Raw genomic sequence first — 19175 nt, forward strand, 5'->3', positions numbered from 1 at the left:
AAAGCAGGAGTAGGTGATTTCTGAGGCAGACTTGTTTTGCTGGTGAAAGGGAATTAGAGAACTGTCCCCTCCATTCCCCATGGTGGTGTCAACACCTCTAATTTTTGTTTTCCCATCAAGTCACTGATAATTCTCTTTCCTACAGCATTTCAGTGGTAGAAATGTAGTGAGGGCATTGGCAGCTTTTACCTCAGCATCATCCAGCCCTGCTGAGAGGCACTCGACACACAACAGTGGTAAAAATGCTGGCAGGGGTAGGGTCCTGCTCATGCTGGCTGTGCTATCACTCCTGCTGCCAGGCAGGGGGAAACTCTACGCCTTGGAGTCTGAGGTTAGATGAGTCAAAGAGATTGTGAATCCTCAGAGGTGCACGTGTTGCCACTGGCTGGCTTTCCAGCCATGGGGGTTTGAGCTCTGACAAGGCAGTAAACCCAGAGCTGCTGTGCTGGGGAATGCTCTGAAGCGCTCTGTGCAATCAGGCTCGCTGAGCTGCTGCAGCTTTTCTGTGTGCCAAGTGGTGTTTCTCTTTTGGATGGTTGTGGTGTTAAACGCTTCAGCAGTAAAGAGGCTTTGTTGTGGTCTCTGCAGCATTGCTTTTGCCTTGGCTAGCAGCAGCCTTTTTGTTTGAATTAATGCTTTCCCTGGAGTTGGCTGTGGGGGCATGTGTGGGCTCGTGTGTGTGCCTTGACTTGTGGGTGTACATTGGACACAGCTGTGAACAGGCACTTCTGGTAGGTGCAGTACTTGCCCAAACTTGTTGTTCATGCCTGCCGGAACAACATGCTTTTCCTCACTGTTGGGAATACTGGCCACTATTGTGGGCTTTTTAAAGTGCTTGAGTGAAATTAATATAAATTTTTCAATTACAGGCAGAAACTGCCTTGAATCTACCCCAATCCTGTATTTAATTTCAGGAAGTGTCAGCATTCACTGCATCAAAAGAAGGACCAAGCTATACAGGTCCTGGGTGGTGGGTTTACAACTGGCCAGGCTGTTCTCATCATACTGTAGGGACTGGCTCACATGCACCAATGTACTGTATAATGCATAAATGAAGGTCATACAATGACCCATTCCTTTGGAGCTTCTTAATTTATTTCCTTTGGCACAGGTATCCTGGTTAGTTCCACCTAAGTTTTGGGGTGATCCATTCGGTCCTGCTACTGGCTGGTAATAGCAGCTCCCCAGCTTTTCCTCATCTTCCTTCCATTTATGTCTCCAGGGTTAAAACTCAGTTCAGAATCCCCAGACCAAATTGAATTAGAATTTAACATTCAAAGATTCAGGCTCCCTTTAGGCTCTAAGGAACAGAATGTCATCCTGTCTCGCAGTTAATAGCTGCTGGGTAGTCGTTTCAAAGCCATTTCTTTTCAGTGAGCTCTACCATAGCAAATCCCAGCAGTGAATGTATTTCTGGCCTGGCTGTGCCTTTAATCCCACAGCTGAGTCTTATGTGTGATCTCTTTTGAAATGCTAGACTTTTTTTTTTAAATTCCAGACAGCGATATTTCTAGGACTTGGTATTTTGAATGGCAACAGGATTGTTTATAGGAAGAGAACAGAAAGGACTGAAGGATGATGTTGACCTAGCAGCCCTACAAACCTATCACACTTAATCCACTTATCACCCTGAATTCCTGAAGCAGATAAATGCTGATAACAGTTAAAACACATCACTGGCAGGAGCAGCCTGTTCTGTCCTCTAGAAATACATCAATACTGGAAATTACAAAGCTGTGTGCTACCATGGGGATGAGCATGATATAAGAGCTGAGGAAGCCCTCACTATTCGGTGGAGTTCTTCCACAGGGAGGTAGTGAGCCTCTGCTTCCTCTCTCTCCCTGCCCCAACTACCTTGAGATGCTGTTCAGGCCTGAGAAAGGCTTCTGAATACCATTGTGACCCCAGAGTCACAGCTGCCTGATCTGTGCCTCCATATCTGAAATACCAAGTGGGCCCCAAGTGTCTTGTTACTGCTTTTGATTGTCCTTGCTGCTCAGCGTTAAGACCTGTGAGGAGCGATTTCCAGCTGAGACCAGCCCCATGCAGCTCACATCAGCATGTCTTGGGGAGAGGAGTTGGTTTTGGCTAATCTGAGCTAAACCTTCCCTGGAGGAGTGCAGCTGCTGCACCAGCCTTGCAGAGCCACACAAAACCACTTTCTCCTCTCCCCATCTGTCAGGGCTCTCAGAGAGGTACTGGAGTCATCCCTGGGTGTCATGCAGCTACATGCCTCCCCCTGTGTCAAGACCCCTTCCTCCTGGGGGCCTGTCCCAGGTTGAACAGGAGGAAGAATGCTGTAAACCAGATGTTGTTTGGAGTAAACCTTGTTCCTACAAAGTCTGGAGGCATAAAACACCTGATAGTGCTTTTGAATACCTGAAGCTTACAGGCTCATCTGCTGCCTTAGGTCTTTCCCCACATGACCATCCCCCACCAGTCTCTGCAGCACAGCACCCCATGTGAATGGGTACCCTTGAAGTTGCAGTAAAGTGCTTTCTTGTGGACAGTGCAAGAAGTGTGAAAGGAGGAAGCTGTCTAAAGAGAAGACCTCTCACCCACTGGAGTTTTTATGAGTCAGATGCTGCTCAGCTGTTGCATTGCAGATGTCTTAGCTAAAAACAAGTGTTCATTGAAAATCAAAGACTCTTCATGAGTATAGGCGGCAGGAGCCTCCCACAAAACGTGGTTTTTCTTCTTCAAAGGGCTCTCCTTAGATTTGCCTACAATAGATTACTTAAAGCTTGCCTGCATTGTGATGCTGATTCAGAGCCAGCATGGTGTAGATCTGAAACGGTCCAGCTGTTGGGATGAATTCGCTGTCTGGCTGTTCTCACTTTGTGAATGTGAGTGCCTTCCTCTCAAGGGACGTACTGGAGAAGCTGGCTGTAGAGGGACGTTTTGTGGAGTCAGGGGTACAGTAGAGCCTTTGCTCTGTACGACTATTCATACGTGTACTGGTTTTCTGTGTTGAAGGCAAAACAGGTGATCCCATGCTTTGTGGAATGTGACAGTTTGCTGCAAATGCATGTGATATTTTACAGTCATCAGGAAGCAAACTGTGTGTTGAAGTGCTTGTGGTTTAGTCTTTGGACACCCGCTAGTGGGTCTAACACCATCGTTGTTGTACAGAGAAGTCAACCCTGGTGTGGGGAGGAGTCTGACCAAAAAGCAGAAGAGGTTGCATCTGCCAGGAACTGCTTGCCAAATGCAGTGTGTGTACATCTCGCCTGTCGCTTCGCAAACAGGAGGCGATCAACCAGCTGCCTTGGCATGACAATACCTGACAAACCCCCACCTCCTTTGCCTTTTGGATCTTTATTTCTGGTTGCATTCTTACAGCCTTTGACCCCCCCCATCATGATCCCAAATCTAAAAGTCATCTTCCTGTTTCTTTGGTTGCTTCAGTATGGAGGTAAACAAATATTTTCTTTTTAATTCCTTTTGTTTACTCTCATGTTTTGCATATTAGAGCACTTCCAGCTGCTATCTTTTGCTAATTTCCAGAGATCCCCTCTAGGAATTTGCACGCTGCTGCTATTTCTGTCTTTTAAGCATTTCAAAGCTAAGAGAGTGAATCCTCAAGAAAGGGGGAACATGGGAGAAGGGTTAGATAACCTAAATAAAATGTCTTAGCTTTTTCCTTGGTATGTTATTTTCAACCTAGTGGCTTCTGGGATAATATGAGAAGATGGATCTCTCCTCTCTTTTGTTACAGTAGTGCTTAGCTGTATCTTATATAGAAATTATATTCATGTGTGTTCCACTATGTAGAGATGAGGAGAAGGATGATGAATGATTTTGAAAAATATGGCCCAGAATAAAACACTTGAGTTATCACTCCCACAGTGTCTGCAGGATTTTGTTACTACCTTTCCATAATATTGTAACTAGTGTACACAGGCCTGAGCACGTCCCTGAGGACTGTACTGTATCTCAGTTGCTTTTACAGCCAAGAACCTTTCTCTGGCATTGTAACCTGAGCTCTTCTTTACTGTCAGGCTGTTGTCCCTGGCTATGTGATCTGTAGAGAATTTTTCTTAACATATGGTACTTCCCAGCAGTCTTTTCTGGGCCGTAGCTGTGCCCTCTCTCCATTGTTGTCCCCCATCACAAATCCTCAGCGCTCAGCACTCTGCAGTGCTAAGCCTGAATTGCTTTTCCAATGCCAGCTCCTGCTGTGCTGAGGTGACGCTGCTGTTGTGATGCAGCGTTAGTCCATGGTGACAGAAAAGCAAGCCTGGCTGTGCTCTGGGACAGCTTTAATACCTTGTTATGAGCCTGTTCATAAATGCAGAACTCCAGGGAATCCCATCAAAAGCATAAATGGAAAAGCCTGCCCATCCCCTACTCTCTAGCCTTTTTTCCCCTCTTCTCTTCATATCTCTGAAAGAATCCTTCATTTTGTGTGCAGACTTATAAGTTTCCAGTTCCCTTTCTCAAAGAGTCTCCTCTTAAGTTGCTTTATATGTGGTGTTATATCAGCTGACAAATAAATAGATCCAGAGACTGCCTGATATCAAACCCAGATTTGGCTGGGAACCAAAGAAGTCCTGTACCCCAGCTTCCTTACTAGCCTGTGGCTGACTCTTAGGTTTTTTTTCTTTTTATTAAACAAAACAGCAAGTGAACTGTGATGTGGTTCCTCATCTTATTTGTACCTTCTTTTAACTTCTGACATCATTGTCTACTGAGTTACAGTGATAGATCACTTTAAACTGCCATGTATGTATTGGGAGGAAGCATATGAAGGGCATGCTCTCATCTCTGCCTAAGATACTGTCATGTATGAATACTTAAGATCTACAGATAGTTCCTATAGCTAACACTGAGGTTTGTGCTTTGCTCCCATTTTAGAGCAGCAAAGGTTTGGAGTGATTTATTTATTTCTCATGGCCTTGGTGCTGGCCCCTATATGGAATATACCACCTCCTTCCTCACTTGCTTTTCAGAAATATACAGTCCCATTGATAACACCTGCTTGCATACAACACCTTTGCTGCCCCAGAGCCATCACACGGCCAAGGTTTATACACTGGGAGTTTCAGGAGATGTCCAGCTAGCATTTATCTTAGAAAATTGCTTTCTGTTCACCTGCTGTAAATACGTTCATACACCACTGCAAAATCAGTTCACTTCCTGCTTAATTTCCTGTCTTTCTGCGTGCTGCTGTTGTATGGAGGAGCTCACGAGAGAAAAGGGGAAGCCTGTGAATGCAGCAGGCTATCGTGGATCAGACAGCAATTACCCAAGAGAAGTGGCAGATCACACAGGGCACATGCTCTGAATCACTCAGCTTCTGACAAGGGCCAACACTGCATGCTACAGGAGTGCTTCCTGGTGTATGGTTATTTTCAGAGTGATCCTGTCTTTGGGGCAGCTGTCCTCTCCTTACTAAAAGTGAGGTTAGGTTTCTGCTAACAATTATTACCCTTACAGGAGGAAATGTCGATGTACAGCAGAAACCTCCAATCCAGGTTGCCTTGCTCAAGGAAGGAATATCCATCCCCTGTAAAGTCATCTTCCCTTACATGCCGAAATACACCAAATTTTCAATCTCCTATTACTGGATTAATTCACTGGATCAGAAGACATCTATCTATAGTAGGTTGGAAAACGTAGTCATTCCTTCTGGAGAAGAGAATAAGACTGCTGCCTTATCTTATGACTACAGAATCATGCCACTTGAAAACACCTCTTCTACTGGCACGTATTACTGCAAGGTCATATGGAATGATATCCAAAAAATGGGAAAGGGAGTGTTTGTCCTTATTAGAGGTAAGTGAACAACCAGAAAGGAAGGTTAGGAGGTTAAAAATCAGCTGTATCTGGCTATGGAAACCTGATCTTTGCTCTTTGTTTTCTCTGTCCACACATGCTGTGAAGTGAGGTAGGAATAATGCTTTATGCCTAATACTAATTGCCATCAGAGTTGAAATGCACTTGGCACAGGTGTTCTGTTGTTCCCAATGCATAGATGGGAACATGAAGAGGCAGTAATTTATATCTGCCCTGCCACATGGGAATCTGGATCTATCCAGGGAGCCTGGGCACTGGGTCAGACAGTGCTTTTAGGTGTCAGTGTTCAGGAGACAGCGTGGTTTGTCCTTCAGCAGTGTGACAGAGGCAGCTGATAAGGTCACTCATTAGGGTGCTTGCTGTTATCACATGTACAGGTTCAGCATTCTCAGTTTTAGGGACTCACAAACAGGTCATGGCCTCACTGACATGCCTCCCTCTTTTCCATTTGGTACAGGGAGTTGGTTGGTCTGTTAATGAGCACACTAGAAGGCAGTGGAAAGCTTGATACAACGTAAGAGGAATGTTAAAGAAAAGTGATAAGGATGTGCATTAATGACTGTTGGATATGAAGAAATTGTTAATGTAAATGCAAAGAGCTGTGATGAAGTAGCTTTGTGATACTGGTCAGAGGATGCCTAGAGTACTCATCCTCCCAGTTCATGTGGCCTGTGTGCATTCCAACATCTGTCTTTTTGCTCCTATCACAAAAGACCTTTGCTAGCCTCTATCTACCAAATTTCTTGTCTCATATCACCTCTGTCTATGAAGTAGAGCTGCTTATACCTTGCATCTTCTGTGTGATTCTGCAGCTGCACCCTGCTCTCTGTTCAGTCAGAGTATGTTTTGAAGGGTGTATGCATTTCTGCCACCATATTCTATACCTCCTGTATTTTAGTTTTCTCAAGGCTTTTTCCAGGATTAAAAATACAGCAGGGTTGTAGTTTCCACTCACACTGTGAACTTTTTGCCTTCTTTCTTACAGATACAGGATATATAAATACCTCTTATGTGTGGGAAATCCTCATTACCCTTACTGTTCTTCTTGCTGTATTGAGCATCACTGCAACAGCTCTGCTTCTGTGGAAAAGAAAGGCAAGTAATAACCAAATAAAAAGCAATACCTGATGTATTCTAGGAATTAATTCCATTTACTTCTAACTGATCTGAATTGGAAGTCTCCATGCTGGGTGTCTCATCCAGTTTATTTTCTTAAGTTCAGTTTTTCTGAGAAGAAAAGATGATAGGAAAGACAAAACCAGTAAGTGATTTGCCCATTAAAGAAATTCTGGCGATCATTTTGACTACACCATGCTCTGCTTTAGGGCAAGGATTTGACACAGGGCAAGAAGGCACACTAGCAGTGTGCTGGCTGTGAAAATATTCAAGGAGATGTGGCCTTGTGCTGGGATTTTGGAAAATTGCAGTTTGTGCATACTCAGTCATGGCTTTTGTCAATTTACCAGTTCAATTATCTAAAACCCCTGTTAAAGGGCCAGTTAGACAAGTAATGTCCTGTGCACTCAAGCAAATCTGTTACAACCCTGATAGCAGGACTTTCCCTATTTCTAATCCTCTTTCAAGATGGAGGTTACTCTTTCAAAGAAACTGCAGCTGCATTCCTGAGCTTGGGCATCACAGCAAAAAAAAACTCTGTACTGTGATGGGGATGGGGACCAAAGCCTTTGCCATCCGTTTGGCAGAGAAAACATTAAGAGACAGAGTGAGAGGGGAAGGTCAGGACAGAAGCCTGTGTGAAAATTACAAAAAAACTAGGAAAAAAAAGAAAAAAGATAAAGGGACAAGGATTGGACTATACAATCTCAGGGACACCTTCCATTATCAGTGGTTCTGTGAGGCTGGAAGAATGAGCATCTGGGGAGAAACTGGGACTGGAATCTGGAGTAATGAAGCACTAGAAGGGTGTTAAGACTGGATAGCCAGAGCCCCTTGGGTGAGCAGACTAGTGTCCCAGGTTGGGACTTCCTGGGTAAGGAAGGGGAATCTAGGAAGCTGAGAGCAAAGGGGATGCCAGGAATGGGGAGGAAAGGATTTGAAGAGTGAGAGAAGAAAAGCCAAAAGCAGAGCTAGAAGATTTGGATGAGATGGACCCTGTGGAAAAACCATCTGGAGTCATGATATTGGAATCCCTGTTGTTTGGGGAAAACAACTGCTTCTAGTACTGCCACCCCTCAGATGTTCCAATAGCATCATCTACATTCTTCCAGAGATCTCCAGATCTCCAGAGACTGGCTTAAAAATACCCTTACATCTTCTAGAATGGAATTTGGGATTGTTGGTTTGTAGGTAGAGTATGCCCCATAACTCCTTGAAGCTGCTCTCCACCACCACTACAGCAGAGTCTCTGCATGCTCTTTTATGTGGAAGCTGTGCTGCGTGTACAGTCCTTCGACTCCAAAGAGGATCAGGTTTCAGCACACACAGTCAGAGATCATGAGGCTGAAAACAGAACAGCAGCATTTGGCAGCCTGGCTAATCTCGTGAGACTTATCTTGCAGGCAGTCTGATGTGGGGGAAGGAGTGTACGAGGCAAAGGGAGTCAGCTGGAGACAGGCCCCCATCTCTGTTTGCCTAGAGAGTGTCTCTGTGGGGATGAGATGGGGAGGCACTGTCACGACTCACCAATTGGCATCTCTGGGTTTTGAGGTGGGCCAGTGAATCTCAGACTTATGGCCTCTCCTTGGGGTCTGAAGAGATTGTGCAGTCATTACATTTGCCCTCCTGCAGAACACAGCCCGTATTTCTCACCACAGCTTGCTCAGACCTGCTGGTTTAAAAATGTTTATCTTTAAGAGAAGCTATTTAGCATCCTCCTTAGTTACTAATGGACTGGAAAGCAGTTTGTCGTTTTCATGTGATGTGAATATAATCATCCCACTTCTTTCTGAATTAGAACAGAGATACTTAGCAAAGCCTTCTGCTTTTTCTGCCTCTTCTCTTGCTTGCTGAGCAGGGCTAACCCGTATCTATGTGTGAATGGAATGTGTTCAAGGACAACTCATCTGATGCAAGAAACATTCAGACGAAGGGACCTTCTTCCTTCAACTCTATGCTGGACTTGTTCATCCATGTATCACTTACTAGATGTCACAATTAATGATTGTTTGATGCTCTTCTGTAGACTCTCTGTATTAGGAAAAGCTTCCTTGCCAAATCCTGATAAAAGTAATTGCCTCTCTGAAATTCCTCTCTGCACTATGACCAGTGCCCTGCTTTAGCATGGTTTTGTGCTGCTCAATATTTACACCTTTCAGCTAGTAAGGTTTCAGTGGTGAAAGTGCTTTATATGTACACACAAAGCCCAGTTCTCCTTTCCAGTGTAAGTCACTGGATTCTACACTTAACCATGTAGTGAGGAAAGTAACCAGCACGTGTTATACAAACACTGCCAACACTCTTGTGAAAGGATTCAGGAGGTGTGCAAACAGCTGGCTTTGATATGACATTGGTATTCATTTTAGCTTTGGGGAGGGACATGTGGTTTTCTCCAAATGTGTCATTTGGTGTCTTGTACTGAGCAGGTGTTGTGCCCTAGAAGGAACCAGACAAATATCCTGAGACAGAAGGTGGAAACACAGCTCCCTTCAGCCAGCCCACCACCACTACCACCTCCTGTCTATGATGTGAGTACCAGAATCACCCTTCATCTCTTCTGTCCACATCATGGTACAACCCTTCCTTTCCCTGCCATAGTAGAGACAATGTCATGATGTGAATCATAAGCAAATACCTTCATACCAGCCTGGTCTTGGTGACCTTGCCCTGCTTAGCTTCTCTCAGGACTGGGTGTGTCTCCATCCCAGTCCCAGTCACGGCCTCCTCAGTGCCCAAGCCTTGCCCCATGACCTGCTGAGCAGCACCTTTCCCTCTGCCAGTGGCACAGAGCAGCAAGTGTGGGGCCAGGGAGGGTTCCTGGTGGAAGAGGTAGAAGGGTCTCCAAAAGTCAGGAAGGAAGAAGGACTCTCAGCCCCACTTTGTACTGCAGAGTGTCATGAGGGCATGCCCTTCCCAGCTGGAGAATGATGCCTCAGAAAAGGGGCAGAGACATGATGCCCTGACCAACCACCAGCTGTTTTGGGCCTCTGCTGTGTCACCTTCACTGGTGTCAGTGTCACAGACCAATGAAGTCCTGAGCAGACACACTAGCTAGCAGGGGGAAATGGGCAAGAAGAAAGTAAAGAGTTTCTTTTTTTAAGCATTTCTCTTTTCATTGTATAGGATCTCCTTTTCCATTTCCCAAATTGCTCCCACTCCTTGAGTCCAGTAGCTGCAGTGTCATAGGTAGTAGGATTGAAGTGACTTCCCTGAAATGTCAGACCTAGACCTCAGCTACCTCAAGTAACCATGACTCCTAATCCCATTTACAACCTGTTGTCCAGCTCCATTTGATATGGATTCCTTTTTCTCTTTTTACTCCCATGGGATGGCTGCTCCACTAAGGGAAGGGTTTGGTTTTTTTTTTTTCTTGTGACCTGTGGGACCAACGAGGAGGAATAAAATAAAATGAGTAGAGAAGGATGTTGCCTGAATATTAGGAAACGTTTCTGTCTTTGAGGTCTATAAGGGCTGGAAAAGTCTCTCCAAGGACAACCTGTGAGGTCTGCTGCATTAAAACTAAATCATTTAAGCTAAACAAAGTGAAGCTCTGAAGAATGTACTACAGAGAGGAGCAAAGTTCTGCTAGGGAGGCATGAGACCTGATCAGCAGCAGATACCTACAAGAGGATGGGCCTGCCCCTTCTCATTCTTACTCTGGTGGGGGGAGGGGGGCGCACCATTTTGTGGCCCTTTAATTTTTGGAGTTGCGGTTTAAAAGAGAGCACTGTGTATTGTATGTGATGTGTTTATTCTGGGCAAAAGGCAATGCTTTGGTAAAGGAGGTTGCAAGTTATAAACCTTTTCATTTGTATCAAGTAATTTCTTTTTAATTCAGGCTTATAAAAATCCGAATGGGTAGTTTCCTGCTGAAGTGGATGATTTCTGCAAGGAGACAAAAAAATTCAAATCCATTTCTCGCTCAGTCGGCCTCGTCATGCATCCTTAGCTCCATCTTAATTACATGTTTCATCATGTTATTCTGTTCAGGCTGCACTTACAGCAAGCCAGCAGAGCCAGCCTTAGGCACAGGCAATCGCAGGAGCTGGCTGAGCCCCTGTGCTTGCAGGAGCCCTATGGACCTGGCCCAAGAAGCCTTCCTGTGAAGCCTGTTAACCACACACCAGCTGTTCAGGGCTCCTGGCCAGCCCGGTGTGCAGGGCAGGTGGCTTGGCCCTCTTTGGCAGGGCTGCAAACAGCCTGGGACCATCTCCTGCATGCTGGGGTGTATGAGTCTGCCCATGGGAGTTTCCTGTTGTGGAGCAACCGCTGCAGTAGGGAAGCTCGAAGCAGCAACTCCCGCTCCAGACGAGGCCCTGAGAGCCTGGCTGTGATGTGGAGAGCAGCAAGAACAGCCCTGCAAGGCATAATGGGCACGGGAGGAGAGAGGGTGGGAGCCCTGGGATTGAAACCTGCATTGGATAGGCCCTTAGGACGGATGAAGGGAATAGAAAGTTGACAAACCTTATTTCCTTTGAATAATAAATCTGGTGCCCAGCACCTCAATTTTGTTGGGACTCTGCATGGTGTAAACTCAACCCTGCAAACTGTGCTTGAAACTAAGTGAGTTGTGAAAATCTATTGGTGGGTGTTGAACTCAGTGCTTAATTCATGGGGATGGAAAAAATCTTTGATCAGCATTGGGGTAATCTAAGGCAAGGAAAAAAAGGAAGGACGAGTGAGAAGTAACTCCCAGTGATGAGATAAAGAAGGAGGTCAGAGATCAGGGGCTGGACAGGAGGACAGCACGTGCTAGCTAAGCTATCTAGACAGGAAAGTAAGAGGTTGGAGTTTGGAGGAAGGTGAGGCTAGAGAAGCACAGTGTCCTTGCAGGTCTGAAGCTAGGAGCAGAAGCAAGAGGAGGCGGCACTGGACGTCAAAGTAACAGATGCTGTTGGAACTGGCTGGCACAGCTCATTAAATGCTCTGTGTTATCCTACATGGTAGCAGGGCTTATCACTGGTGTGGGAAGGGTCCTAACACGCCTTCTGCAAAGCTGTCCTGCTGAACATTCCTGGGAGAAAATACCTTCCCCAGTGGCTCTTCATGTGCCACCATGTATTTTGTGGTCCCTGGGGGGGTATGCAGTGAAAAGCATACAAGGTAGCAAAAAGGCTGGTAATAAGGGGGCAGCTGGGAACCCACTTGTTCTCTCTACACTGCCTTCTTGACCTCTCTGTCCTCCTACAGTTGTAGAGTAGCTCTACCTCACTGCACTGCTCAGTTAATGAGCAGCTTGGAAATAACAATCTGAGGGACTTGCCTCATCTGCTTTACACTTCAAACAAGCTTTTTTGAGCAGCAAACAGAGCTCCTGCAGTGCAGGTGCAGTCAGGTTCCAGAGCACAGGAGCTTTTCCAGGTGTGAGGGAGACAGGAGGCTGCTCAGGGATAGGAAAGCATCTGTCAGCAGCGAAGAGTGGCCTGTGTGCCTTCACTGTGACAGTAGCAGGTGATCAGTGACCAAGTAAAAGTAATTAACTTGCAAATGGTGGCTGGAGACACCAGCTCTCCCCCTGACCAGAAAAAGACCAGAATTGTTAACAGCCTGCATGGGAAGAAGGCATGTGGAAGGAAGGGAATCTTTTCTGTCAGTAGCTTCAGAGTGAAGTAGAGAAAGAGGCTGCCTGTCCTGCCAAGAGGATATGGAGCCAGGCTTCTGGAAGCTCAGCACACTAGACTATGTCCTCACTGTGAGTATCGCAAGGGGAATTGAAAGTGAGTGTGGGGAAGTAGAATTTTCTGTGTGCACATGTGCATGTGCAAATGGTGGGAGTCTGAGTAGGCAAAGCAGGTTTTTGGGAGCAGGAAGCAGACAGGTGAAATAATTTGACTGTTTCCAGAGTAGCAGTGGGAATGCGAGAGCCTTTCACTGTGGCCAACTCATGTCGTAGTGCCTGTTTATTCCAAGACTCACTCCCCAGTGCTGCTTCTGTATCTTCTGTCCCTGTTCAAAGCACTGTCCTGCTGGCCATGATCCTTAAAGATGCTGAGAATTTGCAACTCTGCATGAAATTATGAGGGTTCAAGTAATTGGCAGCCCCCAATGAAGCCTCCATGTTTTACTCATCCTTCTCACTGCATTACAGGGTGTCTTGCTCTCTCCACTAATACCATCTGCCCCTCTTGCTGCCAGAGCTCCTCCCATCTTCCTGTTGCCAGAGAAACAGCCACCTTGGCAACCTGCTGTCATCCTTGAAACACACATGGAAAAGTCCTCATGATTGTTATGTTTGATCCTTCAGGCAGATCTGGAATATCACTCAAACTGACATGCATCTCCTGTGACACAATTACCTGGGGGACAATGAGTGCATATGCATGCAGGGCGTGTGTGTGTTTCTCTGTGTAGCTGAGTGGGACCATGGTAATGTTTGAGGGCCTGGGAGCATATGGATTTTTTTATTATTCTTTGCTCACTCAAAGAAGAAAGGAGAGTTTTGGCTTGGAAAAAAAAATAAACAGAATTGTGTTTATTTAAACACAATAAACAGAAATTGTTTTAATTTTTGACAGCTTCTGTGCTTCAGGACCCCCAACCTCTCCTGTTTTCTCACCTTTGTCCCCAGAATAATCATGAACAAGAACTTGTGGTTGTCAGGCACCTAAACAGTCTTGGGTGGTGCAGAGCACTGCCTCTTACCTGTGGTCATCCTGGTACTTTACATTCTGGGACAATTTTGGAGCAGAGAGAGGCAGGGACATTGGCATTCTTCTCCACTGCCTTATACAGGGTAGGCAACATCAAAGCCTGTCTCTGTAAGCCTGGAAAAAAGAAGATGCAGCTGCACTGTAGGGATTTCAGGGGAAAAGGATTTTCTGTTTGCCCAAGTTAAGGTCAGGAACTTCAAAATTTTAGAGATGGCAGGGATCCCTAAAAAATATCAGGCATGACATGGGGAGCAACCCAGTGGGTAATTAGTTTTTTTAAAATGAAGTATTTTATTTGATGCCTTCTCTCTCTCTGTGTAGAGCCTGGATGTGCAGCGAGTTGATGTCTATTCTAGCCTCGAGAACAACACAAACAACCCATCACACAGAAAGAATCCTCCAAGGAAGGTAAGGGCAAGGGCCATGTTCTTGGAAAGTTCTCATATGCCCTGGGCACCTGGGGGAAGAAACCTCACATAGTCTCATGACCTAGCAGGCAGTAAATGTGTCTGCAGTCTCACCAAAAGGGGGAAATGAGATGTGGCATGCACTCAGAAGCTGGGCTGCACATGTAGCCTCTCTTCTTTCTTCCAGCAGAACCCTGGCCCCTGCAGCTCTACCAGTCCTGGCGCTCACAGTTTTGTGCAGATGTTTTGCTGTATGACGTATGCTGAAAGGCACCGAGGGGTTTGGCATCACTGCTCCCTCTGAACAAGATGGGCATTCATGGAAAGTTGGGCAGGTGCTGGTCCTGTTATTGCCCTTTCCAGATTATTTAGGCAGCTGAGACATCCTCTGGGCTGAAGGAAACTGTGCACCAACAGCACACCCTGAACACAACATTCCTCTCACCAGAATTAAGCACCTGAGAGCCATTTCATGGTGGCAGAAGCTAAGATGGTTTGAGCAGAGGCTGGGCTTGTACAATCTCTGCTGTCAGCTCTGGTGCTCAAGAAAAGGCAGTGTGGGTATTTTTTGGACTTGGATCTTCTTGTTGGGCTGAGAATTATGAGAGACAAGGAACTAAATTCACTCATAGTGAAAATAGAAGCAACTAGGAATATGCAGGTGTAAATCAGTTGTGGGGGTCACATGAAGCAGATCAGAAGCTCACACAGCCTTCTACCCTGCCTTTGGTAGGCATCAGCTGTTTCTTATGGACAAAACTTGCATCAGGCACCCCAGGAATCATTTCCTTCCTGTCCTCAGAACCTAATTTTTCTTTTCTTCTCAAGACCTCTTATCTGCTGAAAAAAATATATCCTCTTCCAATGCTAGAAGATGTTCCTGGAAAACATCTGCTGCTCTCTCCTATTAATGTTCTGTTGGGGAGAGTTTCCTTGGTTGCACCAGCCCTCTCTTTCATGAAGGACATGTATCCGAGACATTTTCACAACTCCCACCTTTTAGGAAAAGGTGGTCTAAAATCAAGCAGCCCCCTTTGTGTCAGAGCTACTTGTTGTGTGATCTGGTCCCATGGCCACTGGCCTCCTCCAGTTACTGCTGTGACACCACCATGGCGGTGGTAGCAATAGCAGTGGCAGGTTCCTGGTTCTTGAGGGGAAGGATGGGTTGATATATTTGGGCTTGTCTTATATGATGCACTGGAAAAGACAGCATCCCTGCATTTGTGTTTTGCTGCATTTTGAATTATTTGGATAGGGGCTCTCTTTCTGATCCTGTTTGTTTTTCTGTATACCTTTACCAGCTGCTCCCTCTGAAATGATTCAATCTGGATGGTAAGATGAAGTATGTGTGGGGTTTTTCCCTACAAGGGAGCTGTCTAGACTGTGCTGATTTACTTGTGTGTGGCCCACGCCATTCAACTGCTGCTTGGAGGGACAGAGGGTCTGTAAAACAGAGCAGCAACAAAGCAACAGCAGAGGAACATCTGTGTGTGAGTGGGTCTGGCACTGGCAGCCTCGGCCAGGGTGGGGTAGAGGTCAAAGCAGAGATGGGAGAAAGAGAGGAGAAGAAAGCAGAGAGGGGATGGGATGAACTCTCACAGTGAGGGCAGACAACAAGTGTCCTCAGTTCTTGTGGTGGTCTGGAGGAAGGGAAGGTGAGTAGCACGGATCCCATGAGCTCAGCACTGGAGAGTTTGTACTATCCACTATGGTTGGAAGCACTTTGATCAGCTTCCCTCAGTCATCCTGGGCTGTGACCACTTGAGATACTTGTCCTCCAGCTCTCTTTGCCAGAATATAGGAGGATGTTTTCCATAAGAGTGAGACTTATGGGTCAGTGGGTTTGGCCTGTGAGTGGGAGCTGAGATTGCTGAACTCACTGTGCTTCAGAGGGTCCAGCCCAGCCCTTGCTGGGGGAGGCTGCACAATTGAGGGAAAGCTGTAAAGGGAAGCAGGGCAGGAAGCCTCAGGAAAAGAGCATTTGCATGCTGTCACACTAGACCAGTTTGGATAGCAAGGGGTTAATCCCACATGCTTTGGAGGTGCCTCCACTCAGCACTTTTGTAGTGTTTCCCTTTGGTGGTGGCAACAGAGAAAATGCTAGTGTAGGTAGGGCTTAGTTCAGCCGGTGGCATTTTAGCTGCTTGCTGTGTAACCTTGCTTACAGCAGGCCTGTGCCACACAGCACTTAAAATATCAGTCTGTCAGCACCTTGTCTACACAAGGAACGGTCGTGAGGAATAGACTCGACTGTTGAAGAAACAGGATTGAGGAGGTCAGGGAATTCCTTCTTCACAGAATCCCAAGTGATTTCTTTTCTTACTGAGTCCAATTTTCCCTCCCCTCCCTGTCTGACAGGTTTTTTGGGGAAGAGTGACTAGTAAAGGAGGCATCTTTATCCCTTGGGCTGGATTAGTCGCTTTAGTCTCTGGTGGAGCAGCATTTCTCACTGTAGTGGCTTCTGTTTCAGCAGATCGCTTATAGCCATTTCTAACAGAACAAACGTCTGCTTATTAAGAATTAATTAATCATCTTTTGAATCATTTCCCTTCATTTCTTTTTTCTCCTTTTCATCATTCTGCAGACACCTAAGAAGCAAGAAACTCTAGAAGAATCCTCTGATACATTGTATGAGAATATCTAACAGGGAAGATTCCTGACCCTGTGTGGACCAGACATCTTTCTGTATGGCAGAGCTACTCTTTTACATCCGTGATGAGATGCAGATACATGGAGAGATCCACACTGACTTCAGAGCACAACCACGAGGGAGCTGTGAGCCCCTTGCCCCTTCTAAACTGCCCTTCATTAACAACAGAATGTATCTGTTAAAATCCCTCGGGGCTCAGTCTGCATTGATGCAACAAGGCTATTTTGCAGCAAAGTTGTTTGATGCAAAAGAAAAGCTGCTTTTGTCAAGCACTTATCTTGGGAATGGGCAATCTGTAAAGGTTTTTCTCACCTGTCTCGGCTGAAATACTTAACTGTTGATCCTCTGCAAGTGGTAGGACAATCCAGAGACTTCCCTGCTTGCTGGTTTGATGTTCCGATCCTGACCTGCAGCCGCCCATCTGACCCTGTGCTTGTGGCTTTGCCGAAATGGCCAACAGGACTTCATGCATAGTTTAATCAGATCCAAGCATCCACCTGCCCATTTCCCTTTCTCAGGAACCCCAGAGCAGACAGGCTTTCTCATAATCTACTAATCCCATCAACTAGTCACAGATGCCTACTGCATTGACCTTACTGGGCACTCAAATCAGTGCCTCTAAGAAAATGGTTCCCCTTCAGCAATATCAGCAGTACACTGTGAGGCCTGGATGCGCTGACCGAGATAAAGGTGGAGAAAAGGAACACAGAGAAATATCCCTTCCTAACAACCTGTTTTAGTGACAGTGCCCATTCCAGAACAAGAAAGAGGAACAAGGAGGTGGCAATGTGCGGAAACTCCCTTGCTGGGGCTGCATAAAGCCAGGCGGGTCTGGGGCCAGGCTCCAGCATGCAGAAGTCCAAGGGGAGCTCACCAGTTTCCTTTTCTTCTTGGCAGTGGGCATTGTTATCACTTGGGATTTTGAGCCTCTGTGGGAGCAGGCATGGTACCTCTGCCCCACCAAAACCAATCGGTTTGCCTTTGTTTCAGCTGGCTGTTGTAGAGATTATAAAGCTCCTTTACCCCCCCCCGCACCCCCCCACCATACATTATTGGCCAGGGAGATCAGTTCTGAAAGGAGGAAGGAGGAGGGAGGCCTTAGAAGTGAATTTGCTATCCAAGTTCTTTCTCCCTTGTCAGCTGGAACTTGCCTACCATTTGTGCTGATGCGTATTCTGGTTCTGATAGGAAAGAAGTTACATTAAATAGCTGTATAACATGATCAAACCAGCAGATCAAAAAGCTGAGGCTGTTTTATCTCATATTAAAAAACAACAACGAAATAACAACCAAACAAAACCAACCCAAAATAAGAATATGCAGCATAACTTGAGAGGAATTGTAGAAACCTCTTTAAAGAAGAAGATCAAATTAAAATTGAGCTCCAGGGTCATAGGACCCTCTCTAGCTGAAGATAATGTTGCTATGTATCAGAGATAGAGGCTGTGGAAAATGTCTCCGGGGCCTCCAACCTTCCTATACTATGTTTAAAGAGATAATCCGCTTATTGCTTTGCTCTTTTTATTAGAAAAGATTTCAAACATGCAATTTGGACTTTCTTTAACCACAGAAAAATGCTTTTTCTCTTCCCAGCACTGAGGAATTCATTTCAGAAAAGGCAATGAATGGACAGCATGTATTATTAGATCCATTTATAATTTGTTAAGTGATCACAACAATTATAAATATTTTTGAAGTAAAAAGTTTTACAATTTACTAATATGACCAGGAAATATTTGTGTTCACAGAAGAATTTACAGAGGATTGTACAGGTATAATAATTTCTTTCCTTAACAAATTTGAAGAAATGATGAGATGAATTATAAATATGTTGCAGTATGGCAATAAAATATTTAGCAGATGCTGGTGGATTAGATTAAAAGTAAAAACTTTCAAAACAATGATGCTTAGGCTTTGTGTTTTGTTTTTTAAATTTTATTGATGTTAAAAATACTGGATGCTACTGGAAATTTCCTGGCAAGGATCTCTCTTTGCAGTAAGCTGATTTGTCTTGTGTTTCTGGTACCTTTTTAAGTAGTGTGTTTCTTACATTTATGCCTGAACAATTCTATATATTAAAAAAGCTGAAGCTGTTTAAAATAAACCATGAGAGAAAGAACAGTATTTGGAATGGAAAATGCTATTCTAGAACAGTCAGTGCTAAAGTACTGGAAGAATCATACCAGATTCTGATCAATAAAATGAAAAGTAAAAATTTCTAAGGAGCACTGGCAAATGTGAGGATTTGGGCTGTGTGCCAAACTTTGTCTAAATTGGGGTGGAGGTTGCTGTGTTGATTTCAATGGCTTTTAGGTTGGCCCTGTGAGGAAGGCTAAAAGGCTGCTGCATGAGAAAAAGGAAGTTTAAATCTATGAAGCCACAATCTCAAATCACTTCTTTAGTATTATGTGTCATGGGCAGCCACAGCCTGTGTGAGAGAGAAAAGCATAAAGCAGAAGGCTGTGAGAGCAGGGATGTTTTTAAATGGTATGGAGTTTTCCAGGGTAGTATGAGGAAATGCCTGAAGGCACAGGTAGGAGAGACTATGAAATA

The 19175-nt window shown here is 45.3% G+C and overlaps 1 protein-coding gene across 1 annotated transcript; it reads left to right on the forward strand.

Moving 5' to 3' along the window:
- The first annotated feature begins 41 nt into the window (after nucleotides 1-41).
- NFAM1 (NFAT activating protein with ITAM motif 1) lies at nucleotides 42-18523 on the forward strand. Its single transcript, XM_030262881.4, has 6 exons — nucleotides 42-3415; nucleotides 5440-5778; nucleotides 6785-6894; nucleotides 9342-9443; nucleotides 13887-13973; nucleotides 16557-18523. Exons 1-6 carry the CDS (start codon nucleotides 3025-3027, stop codon nucleotides 16614-16616), a joined length of 1089 nt encoding a protein of 362 aa, XP_030118741.4. The 5' UTR covers nucleotides 42-3024; the 3' UTR covers nucleotides 16617-18523.
- Nucleotides 18524-19175: the final 652 nt, after the last annotated feature.

This window comes from Taeniopygia guttata, chromosome 1A (genome assembly GCF_048771995.1).
Source record: "Taeniopygia guttata chromosome 1A, bTaeGut7.mat, whole genome shotgun sequence".
NCBI lineage: Eukaryota > Metazoa > Chordata > Aves > Passeriformes > Estrildidae > Taeniopygia > Taeniopygia guttata.

Bases quoted from the DNA above. Each gene is read 5' to 3' on its own strand.
- NFAM1 (XM_030262881.4), top strand. From the start codon at position 3,025: ATGCATGTGATATTTTACAGTCATCAGGAAGCAAACTGTGTGTTGAAG. The intron at 3,416-5,439 runs GTAAACAAATAT...TTACCCTTACAG, and splicing joins TTGGTTGCTTCAGTATGGAG to GAGGAAATGTCGATGTACAG. The intron at 6,895-9,341 runs GCAAGTAATAAC...TGTACTGAGCAG, and splicing joins TGCTTCTGTGGAAAAGAAAG to GTGTTGTGCCCTAGAAGGAA.